Source organism: Eriocheir sinensis, unplaced genomic scaffold (assembly GCF_024679095.1).
Source record: "Eriocheir sinensis breed Jianghai 21 unplaced genomic scaffold, ASM2467909v1 Scaffold78, whole genome shotgun sequence".
NCBI lineage: Eukaryota > Metazoa > Arthropoda > Malacostraca > Decapoda > Varunidae > Eriocheir > Eriocheir sinensis.
In genome coordinates this window covers 283,226-296,001 of record NW_026112142.1, presented here as the reverse complement: position 1 = coordinate 296,001, position 12,776 = coordinate 283,226, and the positions used below count along the sequence as shown (strand labels likewise).

Here is a 12,776-nt window from a genome sequence, read left to right as displayed (position 1 = left end):
GTGTGTGTGTGTGTGTGTGTGTGTGTGTGTGTGTGTGTGTGTGTGTGTGTGTGTGAATACATTCAAGAAAAGAAAGAAATTGTCAAGCAAACATGATAAAAAACGAATAATTAATAAAGATCTAGTGAGTAAGAGTACAGGAATGTGTGTTGTTTAGTTAATGAACTTCAGATTTGTGGAATGTAGAACCAATAATAGCCAATCAATGTGTCTCTTTATATCGTGTGTGTGTGTGTGTGTGTGTGTGTGTGTGGCTTTTCACCAGCTCATTTTTTTTTATTCTATTGTATTTCCTCGCGTTGTTAATTTATTTACCTTGATCTGTCTCCTTACTGTTAAACAAAGTACCGAGTCGAGTTCTGTTGGCGCATCTATGGTCATATCACCAGCTCCAGCCAACATCAATTACTCCACCAGTTTTTAGGTACATTCTGCCATTGCCTTCCTAATACTCCTTACTTATCATTCATCACATATTCTTCAGCCTTTACATATCATGTATCACATTTCAAACTCTCCTAGCCGGCCACTTTCTGATGTCGTGTCGCGTCCGTCAAGGCGCGGTAAGGCCACAAGAATATTCAAGCGGTTGCAAGTAACACCCCAGGTAGAGGCGACACCTGGAGGTACGTGTACTGGTGGAAGTATAGAAATAGAGCGAAAACAAATTACAAAAAGTTTCAGACTGATGCTGGCACACAGGAAAGAGCAAAGGAGAAAATAAATAAAATAAAGATGAAAATAATCACAGACAACAATTGGCTGAAAGATGCCGGCATGATGATGTAAAGAAATGACTGACACTGAAAAGAAAAGAAAGAAAAATAAGAGAAAAATATCAAAGAGGCGAACACAAAGTAAGGAGTAAATGAGCATAGAAATAAAACAGGGAAAGACTCGAAACGTCCCAGAAGTTAAAAGAAAAAAAAAAGATAAAACCACCAGAAGCTAAAATCCTATATCAGAGGATTAAGAAGATCAAAATCTTTTAAACAAACACAAAAAATACCATACACGAGCTTAACCATAAAAAAGGGAAAGAAATGTAAGCAAAAGATAAATCACACGAAAATTCTATTCTCATAAAAGAAAAGAATAAACAAGAGTGAGCTGTTATGCCTCAAAAAATACAACAAAGGAAAAGGAAGATAAAAACAACTATGTGAAAGCTAAAGTAACACGCGAGGAAATACAATAGGATAAAAAATGAGCTGAGTGAAAGCCTTGCACACACACACACACACACACAAACAAACACACGATATAAAAAAGAGACACATTGATTGGCTATTGGTTCTACATTCTGAAATCTGAAGTTCATTAATAAACTAGCACACATTCCTGTCTTCTCTTACTTCACTAGTCTTTATTAATTATTCGTTTTACTATGTTTGCTTGACAATTTTCTTTCTTTTCTTGAATGTATTCACACACACACACACACACACACACACACACACACACACACACACACACACACATCTACCTACCCAAAGATCGGTACTATGAGCTCTGTGCTCTTCCGTAGGGGAACGGCTAGCTCTCTCGAGGAGACCCGCAGCAGACCAAGAGGTGAATTACACACACACACACACACACACACACACACACACACACACACACACACACACTGCCCAAACAAACACACGCACATCACACACGTTTAATCATCTATCCATACACATACATACATACATATCCCTTTTCCCCAGCACACGCCGACACTCACACCCTACACCTCCCAGTCCCATCTCGCCACACAACCCCACTGCAAGACGCAACAGCCAAGTACTGCGTCACTAATACAAATCCCGCCCCATGCAGGATGACGGACACAGACGGGGAAGGCAGGGGAAAACAGGCGCCTGAGTGCTGGTGTGGGGAGGTGGCGGGTCGAGGGAGGAGCTGGTAATCACGAGGAGCTACGAGGAGGCGGGGGAGGCAGGTGAGGAGGGAATGTGGAGTAGTGAGCAAAGGAATGGAGATGTAAATATAAGTGTGGAATGATGAAGAAAGGTACAGGGAGGGAAGCAAGTGTGAGGAGAGGTACGGGGTTTGGTAGAGGTGAGGAAAGGTAACAGTGAGGACAAGTGAGATTGACAAAGGTGAGGAAATGTTGAAGAACGGTAAGGGAGGTAAGCAAAGGGTAAGGAAAGGTGAGCAAAGGTACGAGTTGATCAGCAAGGGTTAGGAAAGGTGAGAAAAGGTGAGGAAAACTTAGAAAATTAGAAAAAAAAGGACATAATACAAAATAGAGGAGCAGAGGAAATGAAACTGAACAGCTTAGTTGGAAAAAAAATTCGGAGAAGAAAATTTAGGGAAAGAAAAACTAAAACTAAAAAAATAATCAAGGAAAGAAAGACAATACGAAAAAAACGAGAACAACAACAACACACACCAGAAAACAAGTATGAAATTAAAGTTCCATCAGTGTGGGACATAGGGAAGAGATAAGTGGAGAGAAAATAACAAAACGAAAACAGAACAGAAGCAAATGAAAAGGTAACGATTTGATATCCGCATTTTTGCCTCCGCTTTTTCCCGTGTTACCTGTCGACCCCGAGCCCGACCCTCCCATGATGCCTCCCTCACCTGCACCAGGGAGGATCAACGTGAACAGACTTAGAGTGTCTTTCCGTTGTGTCAGTGATAGGGCTCATTATGATGGCAACAATGATGAAAATACTACTCATACAAATACTATTACTACTACTACTACTACTACTACTACTACTACTACTACTAATAATAATAATAATAATAATAATAATAATAATAATAATAATAATAATAATAATAATAATAATAATAATAATAATAATAATAATAATAATAATAACAACAATACTAATAACTAATAGAATAATAATGAGAACTTAAAAACTCATCTAAACTTTGCGGATCAAATATTTACGTTGCCAAGAAACTCAAGCACTCGTCGACGAAGAATAAAAAAAAACGAAAAAAGATACAGATCAGTAGCAACAACAACAACGTAATACCATTCTTCAGAAAAAAACTTTCCCCGCAAAACAACACTTACGCCGAAAAACAAAAAAAAGGACACGCAGAACAAGGTGTAGTGGACTGAGGCACTCAGGCAACCTCGAGCCTCTGTCGAGTGACGTGAGCGACGGCGTGTTGCTGTATTTGACTTTCTGACTTTCAGGAAGAAGACAAGAGGTTTGGGGAGACGTATACACCCTCCCACTGCTCTTTCTCTTCCCTTCTTCTTCCTTTCATCCTCCTTCTTCCCCTCCTCCTTCTCTTCCTCCTCCTCCATCTCCACCTCCTCCATCTCCACCTCCTCCTCCTTCTCCTCCCACTACTACTACTACTACTACTACTACACTACTACTACAGGACACGAGTATATTACTACAGGAGATTGGCAGGGCGAGTATGAGTAGAAATGTCTGCGTAATGGGGGACTTTAATTATAGGAATATAGACTGGGAAGATCTAGTGGGTGACCTGGAAGCCGAGGACTTTCTTGAAGTTATACAAGATAATTTCCTTAAGCAGGTAGTTACTGAGCCTACCAGAGGAGATAACATATTAGACTTAGTCCTAACCAATAATGGGAACTTGCTACGTGAGTTGGAGGTGGGCGGAGAGTTAGGAACAGTGATCACAGAACGGTCTGTTTTAGCTAGACTAGGCGGTAACCCATGAACCAAACCAAGTGTTAGTGCCAGATTTTAGAAGAGCAACCACGAGGGCTTGAAGACATCTTGAAGGGGTAAACTGGGATAATTTAGGATTCATGAGGGCCAGAACTGCGGATTGGAGAGCCAGGAGAACCAGGTAGAAATGTCTTACAATAATCTAGTTAGAGTAATAGTAGAGGGCAAGAACAGCATATACCACAGCGAACACTTAGAAAAGAAAACAATGATCCTAAGTGGATGACTCGTGACTAAAAACACGAGATTGGGTTAAAGAAGGAATTTATCAGAAAATAAAGAATGGGAAACACATCTCAGGGGCCGGTATGTCGAACTATCTAGATTAGTTAAGAAAAACACCAGGATAGCAAAAAGAACTATGAGATCAAAGTAGCAAATGAGGCGAAAAGTAATCCTAAGGGCTTCTTTCAGATGTATAGAACAAAACACGGGAGAAAATTGACCGCTGAAAACAAACACAGGGGAGCTAGTAGAAAATTACGAAAATATGAGCACATTGTTGAACGACTACTTCCTTTCAGTATTCACACAGGAGGATCGAACGACTATACCGGAAAGAGTTCAGGTGTACGAGGGCGGGATGGCGATAAATTGAGGGATATAATCATAACCAGGCAAGTAGTTCAGGATGATAGATAAGCTTAAGAAGAAGTCGCCAGGTCCTGACGGGATATTTGAGGGTACTAAAGGAATTACGTGATGTAATCAGTGATTTTACCAACCGACATCTTAAGATGTCGGTAAATACTGGCTATGTGCCGAGCCTATGGAAAGTAGCTAATGTGACGCCGATTTTTAAATAGGGGGACTGGTCAGTTTCTTCAAACTATCGCCAAATTAGCTTAACATCGGTTATAGGAAGATGCTGAGTCCATAATAGCCAGGAACATTCGGGAGCATTTAGAGAAACATAGCTTAATTCACGACTCGCAGCATGGGTTCACAAAAGGTAGGTCATGCCTCACCAATCTCTTTGTCCTTCTACACAAAGTATTTGAGGCGGTTGACAGAGATGAAAATTATGATGTAATCTATCTTGATTTTAGTAAAGCGTTTGATAAAGTTCTCACCAACGACTGTTGCTTAAATTACAGGCTCACGGAATAGAGGGTAAAATTTTGAACTGGGTCAAGGCGTGGCTTAGCAATAGGAAGCAAAGAGTGCAAATCAATGGTAAAAGATCTGACTCAGATGTGTTACGAGTGGGTCCCAAGGTTCGGTATTAGGTCCACTTTGTTTATTATTTATATCAATGACTTAGACACAGGAATTAGTAGTGATGTTAGTAAATTTGCAGATGATACCAAGATCGGTAGAGTAATTGAGTCGGATCAGGACGCTAGTATTCTCCAAGGTGAACTCAACAGATTATATGACAGGTCGGATAAATGGCAGATGGAGTTCAATGGAAGTGCAGTATTCTGAGTGTAGGAACAACCCCTCACATAACTATTGCTTAAATGACACACTCATAAGTAGGTCTGGGTGCGAGAGGGATTTAGGGTCTTAGTGAGCTCTGATCTCCGTCCAAGGGCACAATGCATTCAAGCTAGAAATCGAGCTAATAGGGTACTGGATTTATTTCATTGAGCGTAAGAAACAGAAGCCCCGAAGTCTTCATCAAACTATATTTAGCATTAGTTAGACCTCATCTTGACTATGCGGTTAAGTTCTGGTCACCCTACTATAGAATGGATATCAAAATGTTAGAATCGGTGCAGAGGAGGATGACTAAGATGATTCAGGGGTTGAGAAACTTGCCATACGAGGAAAGACTCAAACAGTTAAACTTTTATTCTCTAGAAAGGCGAAGGGTGTGGAGACATGATCGAGGTTTATGAATGGATGAAGGGCTTTAATAAGGAGACATTCATAAGGTTTTGTTGGTAAGTTTAACCTGGTAGGACACGAAGTAACGGGTTTAAACTGGATAAATTCAGATTCAACAGGGACATAGGCAAAAATTGGTTTACTAACAGGGTGGTGGATGAGAGGAATAGGCTTAGCAGTCATGTGGTGAGTGCCAATACAATTGTCACATTAAAAAATAGACTAGATAAATTCATGGACAGCGATATTAGGTGGGGTTAGATACACGGGAGCTTAGGGTCAAAGGAGCTGCCTCGTACAGGCCTACCGGCCTCATGCAGACTCCTGCGTTCTTATGTTCTTATGTTCTTATGTTCTTATTATGTATTGCCACTTTATTTTACTTTACGTGTCAAGACATATGAAAGGTGATGATAGGGTTGTGAAGACGATTGGACACTTTTACAACACCAACAAAGAAAACTAACACAACAATAACAACAACTACTACCAATACTACTTCTTCCAGTCATAAAGATGTATGTGTAATGTTATGGTGTCCTGTGCCATTGAGTGCACTGACAGACAGACAGACAGACAGACAGGCAGACAGGCAGACAGGCAGTCAGACAGATAGATAGAGAGGGAGAAATGAGCAGAGAAATAAAGGATGGAAGTGAAAAGGGAAGGAAGTCTCAAGAGAGAAAACGTAGGAATGAAAAAAAAAGGAAATGTTATATTGAAAGGGTGAAGAGGGGAGTGAGCGATAGGTAGATATACAGGAAGAGATTGATAGGTACATACATACACAGATAGTTAGAGAGAAAAAAAAGGAAAATGCCAAGACGAGCATAGCATGCCTGGGGTATACTTCATGGTAAGAGAAGGAAAGTGAAGGAACAATGCTGCAGATATGACAAGAGAGAGAGAGAGAGAGAGAGAGAGAGAGAGAGAGAGAGAGAGAGAGAGAGAGAGAGAGAGAGAGAGCATCTCTGTTTGGATCTGACCGCAGAGACAAAGCCGTTCTTCCAATGGTAACTTCCTCGTCCCCTTCTGTTCCATCTTCCTACCTCCACAGCCAGCGAGTGTGTGACACACGGAACTGCGTGTACGCAATTGGTGGTGCTCGCTAATGTGAGTCTTGGCCTCGTATACAGAAGGGACAGATAAACTTGGATATATTTCTTTATATGTTACACGCTTAGAGGAGGTTGAGTTATTAATATTAGCTTTTAGCTCTCTAAACCTTCATCAATGTCGTCAGTTACCCTGTTCAGCAAGTCATCGATGTATATCCAAGTTCGATAATTATTCTCCATGACAGTATTTACTGATAAAACTAATGGTCATCCTCCATTCTTTTGCCTTTCACGCCACATCTTAGAGAAGAAGCTTCTCTGCATACTTCTAACTAAGGAGTGTAAAGGAGGATAGCCAGACTCAACATAGCATACATCATGGCACGTAGTTAACCTTACGTCAAGTAAATTTTTTAGCGACCAATTGTACAGCTTTTTTTATCGGCCTAAGGTCTGCATTCAGCCAGGACTCGCACCCGTATAAAATAGTTGACACCAAGCAAGCCTCAAATACACGTTTTTAACACGAAAAGGAATGTCATTATTCTTATTTAAAAAGGACACAATTTTGATGACGAGGCATCTTGGCATCTGCATGAGCTCTGACTGACGACGATACTGAACCATCGGCAGTGAACGGGAAGCCCAGGTACATACTGAGCACACCGCCCACCACCAAGCCGTCGATGTGCAATGGCTCGTTGTCCTCGGGGTGCTGCATTACAAAAAATTGGTCTTTGACTCGTTTACTTTCATCCCATACTCGCTGCTCTTGTCACGGACTTGGCCTTTCTCTCCTCGCACCGCCTCGCGCGCCGCTCCAGACCCCCCGAAGTGCCTCTCCCGCGGCCCAACGAGCCCGTCCATCGCCGCCACGGCCTCCCTCACGCCCGGCCCCGAAGACAACGAGGTGCGCCAGGTTTACCTCACGCTGGTTTAAGAAGTCAAGGTCACACGCAGCCAAGCGACCTCAGCCTCCTTAAGCTTGTCGGGGATAAACGACACACCAAGTTCGCTTCCTTCACTGAGTGGTTTGATAATGAGGAGAGTTGTGTCTCATCATCCTTACGTTGTTTTAAGAACTCAAGGTTGCACAGCCAAGAGTCCCTTTAGACTTTTCGGGGGATTAAATGGCATATCCAATTCTTTTCCTTCACTTTCACTGGTTTAAATTAATTGAAGAAGTCTCGTAACCAAACTAAAAGCATCAGGTTTTATTTTCCCCTTACGCCTGGTTTAATTAATAATAAGTTCATGCACATTTTTCCTTTTTGTTTTATATCAGTCACGTTTATTAGCCCACCTGAGAGGCCGTCCAACACCTGCACGCACTCGCAGGAGAGGGAAGAGGGAGGGAGGGACTGGTTGAAACAAACTGATGCCTGTGTTCGTTCGTCTGTTTAAAGCTCATGGTGACTTGTCTCTGCTAGTACCATGCTATTTTTCCTTGTGACGTCTCTTCTTCACTGGGTAACTTATTGATCGTGCATTTATTCGTTCATTGTGACGCGTATTGTTGTTTTGTTTTCAAATAGTATAGAGGAAATGAGCCAACGTGCGGGGTCGGTGTTCCAGCAGCCCCGCGTCGCCCAAGGGTCCGAAAGGGGTTCAAAGTGACTCGCCAGTTGTTGTTCACTCTCAAGAAGAAAACAAAAGTTATATATTTATTTTCCTTAAGTTTAAGTAATAGCACGGCTCATCAGCAGGTGTGTGTGAATAGCGATGGTATTTATAACTTATTGATTGGTTATTGAATAGTTGTTATAGTCTCCGTCTCGCCCTAGTGTCTGGTCAGCAGGTAACCACACTGGCCTAGCCTCGCCCAGCCGCCTGCGCACAGCCGCCGCGTCTGCTCAGCTGGGCAGTCACGCTTTTGTTTCATGCTATTTACTCAATATACCGCCTTTAATAACAGTCCCATCGTATTTTTCATTCATACTTTCACTTAATTTTGATAGAATTACTGCATACACCGTTCTCTTTGATTATGTTTATCCACTTAGGGAAGGGAGAGGTGGCATTTGTTTAGTCAGCCAGAAAAAGCGAGCGTTTTCATCACTAATAGCCTCTTCCATTTAGCGTAACCTGTTTCTGGGTCGTGATCTGAAGAGTCCTCATAGAATCCTGACAACCTAAGATGGACGCCATTATTAGCCCCTGTGTTTTCGCCGCGCTTTTCAAACACTAGCACACGCTCTCGCGGCGAAAACAGGTCCAATAATGGCGTCCAAATCTTAGGGCTGTCGGGACTCTATCAAGGAGTCTGCCTCCAGCTTTAGTTGGAAGCAGACGCACCGCTCGCCGCTCTGCCTCAGCCAGCACCGCATAGCAACGCAGTTAAACTTGTTGCGTTGTTACGCGCTCCTCCACCCCTGCTCGTTACCACTACTCTCGTCCTGTGCTGCCCGCCTTTAGCTGTGCGCCGTCCATCCTGCACCAGCGGCCAGCACACTGCTGTGCTGTGTGCACTGTGCACACGCACTGCTTGTGCGTCACCTTTTGGTGAAGGCCAGTGTTTCCACTGCCACCTTTTTACCCCATCCCATTGTTTAGCTGTGTTTCCGTCGGGGTGGTTTTGTTTTTAGGAATTTTCTTTATTTTTGTTTCTGTTATTTATATACTTTATTTTATTTTTGATTTTGTTGCTTCTCCGCCATGGGGAGGCACAAGAAAGGCCGCCGCTGGTCAGCTGGTGGGTCTTCCACCGTGGCCTCTCTGCCTTCTCCCGGCGCTGCCTCTCGCTCCCCCGCCCTCTCTTGGTGTTTCATCCGCCTCCCCCTCCCCCTGCCCTCTCCTGGCGCTGCCTCCCGCCCCTGCTCGCCGTCTCCTGGTGCTTCTGTCCTGCTCCCCCTCCCCGCCTTCTGACGCTGTTTCTCGCTCCCCTGTCCTCCTGCTGCCTCTGCTGGGGCTCTGGCTGCCCTGCTGTACCTCCCCGCTGCCCCTGCCCCTTCTGGTACTGCTGCTGATCGGGACGCCGCTCCCAAACGTTCCCGCTGCTCTTCCTCCTCATCTGCTACTTCCTCGGATGGCGGTGTGCCTCCTGACGGGCCCCCTTCACCTCCTCTCACGCGAGCCGCTGTCGCTGCGGGTCCACGACTGCATGGATGCGTCTGACTCGACCCTCCTTCGTCGTGCGTCTGACGTCATAGCTGACAGTGCGGTCATGGATGCCTCTCCTGCCCCACCCGCGCCTGATGTTGAGCTGTCTGCCGGAGACGCGGAGAGTGAGGAGGGCTGGCAGACAGTCGTGAGAAGACAGCATCGCTCCTCCCAGCCTGCCAGTGATTCTTCCTCACGGGGACGCTCGCCCCTCGGCACCCCTCTCGCCCCCAGCCCTCTCTGCCCCCACGACCTCAACCCACGCCCGCACCTTCTGCTGCTCTCCACGCCCGCTTCCAAAGGTGCTGATTCCGGCGACTCCTGGGTTCGAGTCGACCCTGACCTCGCCGAGGCACTGAGATGCAGCTCCAGACCCGCCTCTCTCTCAAGTTTCTCGAGTCGGGCTGTGTCCTGGTCACCCCTACCGACCGACACCAGCACGATGCTCTCCTCGGGGTGAAGGAGGTCTCCGGTGTCCTGGTGTCACTGCGTGTGGCTCCTGGTGCGAACACCAAGGTGCTGCTGGCATACCCTGTGGCCATGCCCCTGAAGCCCCTGTTGCGCCATCCCCGCGTGCTGGAGGCGGAGCGATGCTCTACTGACGGGCCGACGCGCCAGGTGTTCGTCACCGTCGCGGGGCCGCCCCGGGCACACTGGACTTGGGGAGCTGGGGTGTTTTTACACTCGTCCATACAACAGGGAACTGCTCTGCTGCTACAACTGCCAGCAGTTCGGCCACCATCGTGCGAGGTGCACTGCCCCCAGTGTGTGGCATATGCTCGGCCGGCCACGATACGGAGCGGTGCCTGACGAAGTACAAGGCCGGCCAGGACGTCACCAGCAAGTGCCCCAACTGCCACCAGGAACACCACGCCTGGAACAAGACCTGTGCCAACCGGCGGGTGCTGGTGGATCAACAACAGCGCGCCGTCCAACAGCGCTGGGTCGAAACTCATCGGCCTGCTCCACCAGGCACCTTCCGCTGGGGCAGCCAGCAGCCCCCGTGTCCGCAGTGCCTCCACCTGCGCAGCAGGCACCTCCTGCACCCTCTCCCCAGCTCCATACGAGGTGAGCTTCCCTGCCCTCACTCCTCACCATCAGCCACCTCCTCTGCCGGCCCAGCCCACGCCTGTGCCTGCCGTGCCGCCTGCGCTCCTGCTCCCCGTGCTCTCGCTGCCCGTCTCACACTCCAGCTCTCCATCCCCTGCCTGCTCTGGCTCCTGTTGCTGCTCCTCCTGGCTGCCTCATCATCACGAGGGAGGTGATGGTGGGCCTCTGAGGGCTTCTGGAGAATCATTGCTACGGCACTGAAGTCAGACGTGGAGCCGCGGGTTTTCTCAGACGCGGCCAAAGAGGTGGTAGGCAGCCCTTCCCTGTACAACTGGCCCTGACGTCTGCACCCCCGCCAGTGCAGCAGACACCCGCGCTGGTGACCCCTGCGCAGGTCCCTCTGTGCCCCAAGTGACACCACTGCCCTCCGTCCCGGTCAGACCACTCAGATGGCACTGCCGCCTCTCGCCTCCTGTTCCGCGGGCGTGCTGCTGGGCTGCCCGTTGCCGCCCTGAGACCCGCGCACCAGGAAGACGTCCATGTAGGTCCCCACCGCCTCACGGTCCTACAGTGGAACGTCTGTGGCGTCCGCGGGAGAGCGAATCTGCTGCGTGGTGCGCTGGTGAGAGTCCCTGACGTTGTCCTCCTTCAGGAGACGCTTCTCCCAGAGGGCTGCTTCGCACCATTCCGGGGATACCAGGCCTTTTACCTTCCTGCTGTCGCCGGTCGGACACGTGGGTGTGGCATCTTGGTCAAGGATTCACTTCCTTGCACTGAGTGCGTCACCCCGTGGCTTGCGGTGACGGCGTGGAGGTATTGGCAGTCACCATCCGGCTCCCCAGATGCAGTTAACTTTCTATTGCATTTACTGCGGGTCGCTTGCGGAGGAGCCTGACTTTGGGGAACTCTTCACCTCGCCAGTGATGAGCCTGTTTTGTCGGGGAGATTTTAACGCTCACCACGAGCGTTGGGGCAGTGCTAGGCGCAACCGGGCGGGCGTCTTCTGGCGGCCGCCCTAGAGGAAGCCCCCGTGTTTCCCTACTTAACACTGGCGAGCTGACGCACCTGCGGGCGGAGTCCTTGACCTCTCCTTTGTATCGGAACATTTGGGAGTTGACGCTGAGTGGTCGCTTCACCACCACCTCGTGAGTGACCACATAGCCTCCTTGATTACCCTCCGCGCCTGCCACCAGTCCTCCTCCCCGCCCACCCTGCTGGAACATCCGCAAGGCCGACTGGGGAAGTTCCGCCACTCCCTCTCCGTGTTCTTTAATGTTCATCCCCGCCCCGCTGAAATCGACGCTGCTGAGGCTCGTCTCGTCGCCGCCTTTCACTCTGCGGCTGACGCGGCAATTCCACTGTCTCGACGTCCTCCTCTCCACCACCGAGACAGATGGTACTATGACGATGAGGTCCGGGAGGCAAACCACCGGGTCAACATGGCACGGAGGCTCAACCGTCGCCACAACTCCGAGGCGACCCACCACCTTCTGCGGGCTGCGGTCCGCCTAGCGCGGATGACGACCAACCGGGTCAAGGAGGAGCACTGGCTCGCCTGGTGCGCCTCCCTTGATAACACCACGCCTGTGTCCCTCCTCTGGCGGAAGATCCGCTCGGTTGGCCGAGGAAGTGTTTCGAGGCCGGCACTCCACCCCCGGCCGCAAGAGGAGGCTGAGCGCCTGTTGTGCTTTTCGCCTCCCGGTCTGCCACCGCTCGTCTTCCCCTGCAGTGCGGCTTCAGCAAAGGCGATTGAACCCGGAGAGATGGTTGGCATACCATCGCCTGCCTTATTCCCCATCCAGCAGACGCGGCCATCACTCTCCAAGAAGTCCGGCGTGCCATCCCGGATCGGTCTACGTCGCCTGGGGATGACAGGGTCAGCTATGGTATGCTCCGCCACGCCGGCCCTACCATGGAGGCTGAGCTGCTGCACCTTTTCAACGCCTACTACACCTCAGGCACCTTAGCTCCTGCCTGGAAAAGCGCCACCATCGTCCCCATCCCTAAGGCCGGGGCTGTGGCAGAATTCCGCCCGATCTCCTCCTCAGCT

The 12,776-nt window shown here is 48.5% G+C and overlaps 1 protein-coding gene across 1 annotated transcript in view; it reads left to right on the top strand.

The window, feature by feature from the left end:
- LOC126994355 (uncharacterized) overlaps window positions 1–10,987 on the top strand; it is a 16,719-nt gene extending 5,732 nt beyond the window's left edge. The window contains exon 2 of the mRNA XM_050853676.1: window positions 10,745–10,987. Coding sequence (XP_050709633.1) covers window positions 10,745–10,987 — 243 coding nt within the window. The remainder of the gene's footprint in view (window positions 1–10,744) is intronic.
- The last annotated feature ends 1,789 nt before the right edge of the window (window positions 10,988–12,776 follow it).